Here is a 3,990-nt window from a genome sequence, read left to right as displayed (position 1 = left end):
GTTTAGATATGTTTAACGTTCAAATCGAAGTTTTAACATATTCAAAACTGCACCGTAACTTGAAATGCTTAATTCAAAATAAAACTTAAAACGGGCGGGTTCTATTCCAATATTTTTAAAAGAACGACTAGCTCAAATTTTCATTCCTTACTTATAATATGTATGTCTGTTCTGTCTGCAGTCGTAAATCATCCGTCGCTTATCTCCCTTTGAAGTTTTATTTTCAAAGCTCAAGGACATTTAGAAAGGTTTTTGGCATTGCTTTTTATCAGGGTAAACATGGTATTGTGTAAATACTTTGAAGTTTTTTATTTATTCATTTATTGTATTAGGTTTGACGTCGAAGTATACTGTATAGGTCATGTGGCGACTTTCCAGCTAGACTGCAGGAGAAAGACCTCAGATGTCCCTTTGTACGTTATCTCAGGCACAAACGGGCAACTGAGGTGAAGGCGCATGCGCAGCACGAACCTACAGAAGTGAACGGATGACTAAAGTAATTAAGTGTATTTTATAGAATGAAGCGTTTAAAACAGTATAACTTTTTGTATGACCCTCTTTAAACGAATGGAGACTATAAACGCCTGCGAACAGTGTTTCATATAATAATTGAGTCTTCACTGGAGTATTAACTGAACAGTTTGAAGAAAGGACTTATATACAAAGTGAGTTATTTTGATTAACCTTTTTTAGTAAGTCATGTTTAAAGAGGTTCTTTATGCAAGCTGGTGTTCTTGTTTTTCTTTTAAGATCAATTCCTGTATGTATGGCCCATGCGAATGTTAACTGAACATTATGAATTTTTTATCACCGTCTATGTTTCAAGGTCATTGACGTACGCTTTAATCTTTAATTAAGATTTTCAGTTATTGACGTACCTGCTTTGTTGTCCATCATAATAAAACATAGTGAAACTAAGCTTTCTTTAAATTATACAGAAATAATTTAAGTTTGATGGTGTAGAAAGATATAATTTAAGCTTATAGACACAAACTCGAATCCGTTCCTAGAACCAACCAGCACAAAACAATGAGTTTGTATCTCAAGGAAACAACGATTTGTGACAGAGTTTGAACCAAGGCGGCTAGAGATACATATAGAATTACAAGTCAGACGCGTTAACCACTCGGCCGTACCACCACCATGTAACTTAGCATTTTCAACATCTGTTAAAAATTCGCATGTAATCAAGAATACTGTTTTTTACTCGATTTTCAGGATGGCATACAAACAATATGAATTACGGCAGTCAACAGTGGCTGGATGATATTTCAAGATTGGACCAAAATGAAGAAAGTATTTTGTCATCTGATTCTGTTGTCATCTGATTCTGAAACATCATCAAGTTCGGGTGAAAATGTAGAAGGTATTATTTCATCTAAAGCAACATCAACATCGGGTAAAAGTAAGGGAGAAACAAAGGATAAAAACTACTATGGATTTCATGGATTAGATGACACAAATTACCTATACCGAGTTTTAAGAGAAAAGGAATCTATTAAAAACGGAATAATTTGTCAAGATAAAAATTCAACCAGATTTGTTGAGCAGCATATTGCATCGGGATCAAGATTTAAATCAAAGTTCATCTCAACTACTTCAAGTTTAGACGTAGCCAGATACTGGGCCTACTTTGAAATGGATACATCCGAAAGAAAACCTAGAAAAGTACCTTTGCGAATTGTAGAAATAGATATTCAAGAACTTGCTGGAACCAAATACGAGAAGAAGTGCATCAATCTGTGTGATGAAGAAGTCAGAAATCACTTTATTAAAGGTGCCATTCACAGAAATTTTGCAAAGTCTTCTAAAGAGGTTCTTTTTGTAGAAAAAATTCCGAAGAAGGCAATTCGATTGAAAAAAGATATTTCTAAAAAGGAAAAAAAAGGAAAAAAGAAAATCAACGATTTGGCTGCTAAGATGAGTTTAATGAGTTTGAAAAATAACTAATCAGATATTATATGTTGTTATTGGCTCTTACTATTTTACAACTAAAGTTTACATTCCTACACATACATTAATAAATATTTCAATCTTATTTTATAAACATATTTAAGGTTATAAGAGTTTGTGCGTTAAAAATCTTCTATAGGAATGAAAAAAAAGATTTGACAAGTAAAACTCGCAGATTTGTTTTGAATCTGTTCATATACATATTTATAAATCTCTTCCTAGGAAGAATTTTATTCTGTTTTAAATGACTGTGTTTTAAATGTATTTAATATATTGGTAATTGATTGTTACAATGTTCAGTCATATATACGTTTATGATTTACCAGTTTGAGTGAATGATAATTTTTCTACATGTATTTATACACTGACATATTTTAACTTTTTTCCTACTGTAACCCTGTTTAATAAACCATTTTTTATTTTTGCTTAATTATTACAATACAGAAATTTTCATTGGTATTTAATAATTTGTTGTTTTTTCATAGGTTAACTTTCAAACTCATTTTTGATAGTAATTCTTAGTTTTAAAGATAATATAATACAAAATATAGAACTATTAAGACAGTCGGACTGAACACATGTAATGGTTAAAATTTAAAGCGATGGTACCACAGTTATCTGCTTTTTAATGTGAATGGTCATCGTAAATATGAATAGAGAAACTATATTTACACAGAAAAATTACTTTGTGAATAAACTAATAATAAACGCACTGCTTCGAACGAAAGTTTGTGGCTTTTGCCATTAGCATTTTACTATATCAGCGTTCTGTTTCGTACATTTTGCTCTGTACTGTTGATATTGGACAGTTTCAAAAAATGGATTTAGGTCATTTAAGAAAGGCAACTGTTTCATGGTACAACGAGCGTTTGTACATATATTTTGTTTAATGCTTAATAAAATTCATATATTATTCCTAGTGTGTTAGTTTGACTTGACAGACAAAAATAGCAGAAACCTACAAAAGATTGATAAAATGAATACATTATACATGTTCATATCATCGTAAACAATCATTTAGAAACTTGAATAGAAAGCGGATTCAAATAATCCTGTTTACTACATATGCAAGGAAAACTTACCTCAATTTCCTTACGTAAGAAACCTTAGCCTCTTATGTTGCACCAAAGTCCGTGGTTGCATTCTGCTTGTAAGGATATACTCTTTTGTCCAACTTAGTAATATATTTCAAAGAGATGTGGCTATTATAATAGTGATCCAAGACGAGAAAACATGTTACAACGAGCGAAGTAAGAACACGTTCTGCATTTTACAGACAACATATCGGATATCAAAACTATTTTATGTTGAGAATAATTGTTATATATGGCCGACTTGCTTTCAGTTGGGTCCAAGAAACAGTAAGTTGCGTGGAAATTTTAGTTTTTTCTAGTTCTTGACAAGATGAAAAAAAGTTTTGAATACTTAGGTTATTTGCGCCAGTTTTATGTAATGTATTTGGACCATAATTATTGTAATTTATTGATCCTTTTCATCAAACATATGGACATGCACATAATCTAGCGTAATTACAGAACGGGTCTTATCTACGATACAAAGTCAAACATGCTCGTACAACTAACAATAAGTAATTTGCAATGATTTGTTGTGTAAGTTTATCATGAAAAACATCTGTGGTCGCCATTCTAACGGTCACATTTCAAAACTATTGTATGTTTAAGATAAGACTACAATCATTCGTTATTTATCAACTTCATGTAAGCTGATAAAAACCACATTTATATGGGTGGTGTGATAACATTTTTCTAAACCACATGTTTAAATATTTGACAATTCACCAAACTTCTCTGACTTAATTTATGTTAATTACATATACTAATTTATGACCTCCAAAATGGCTGCCGCGGGAGGTGTCAAGTGCTGTGTGGGTCCTTCTGGATAATTGTTGCCAGCACTATTAAGTGTTGAGAATTGGGTACCGCTCAAAACCGGTGCAAGGGATGTGAGGATTAATATTCATTATCCCTCATGTACAGACTCAATCAAACCGAGTCTGCAACTTCCGTGTAATTTTGT

General features: G+C 32.0%; 1 protein-coding gene across 1 annotated transcript; it reads left to right on the top strand.

Annotated features, from left to right (window-relative positions):
- Positions 1-564: 564 nt before the first annotated feature.
- On the top strand, positions 565-3,021 carry LOC132757727 (uncharacterized). The gene is made up of 2 exons (XM_060749100.1): positions 565-665; positions 1,219-3,021. The coding sequence occupies exon 2, from the start codon at positions 1,264-1,266 to the stop codon at positions 1,948-1,950; it is 687 nt and encodes a 228-aa protein (XP_060605083.1). The 5' UTR covers positions 565-665; positions 1,219-1,263; the 3' UTR covers positions 1,951-3,021.
- Positions 3,022-3,990: the final 969 nt, after the last annotated feature.

Source organism: Ruditapes philippinarum, unplaced genomic scaffold, assembly GCF_026571515.1.
Source record: "Ruditapes philippinarum isolate M1 unplaced genomic scaffold, ASM2657151v2 ctg1722_1_1_1_1, whole genome shotgun sequence".
NCBI classification, from domain to species: Eukaryota; Metazoa; Mollusca; class Bivalvia; order Venerida; family Veneridae; genus Ruditapes; species Ruditapes philippinarum.
Note: the sequence above shows the minus strand (reverse complement) of the source record. Positions and strands in the feature narration are given on the sequence as shown.

Coding starts and splice junctions, on each gene's coding strand:
- LOC132757727 (XM_060749100.1), top strand. CDS start 1,264: ATGATATTTCAAGATTGGACCAAAATGAAGAAAGTATTTTGTCATCTG.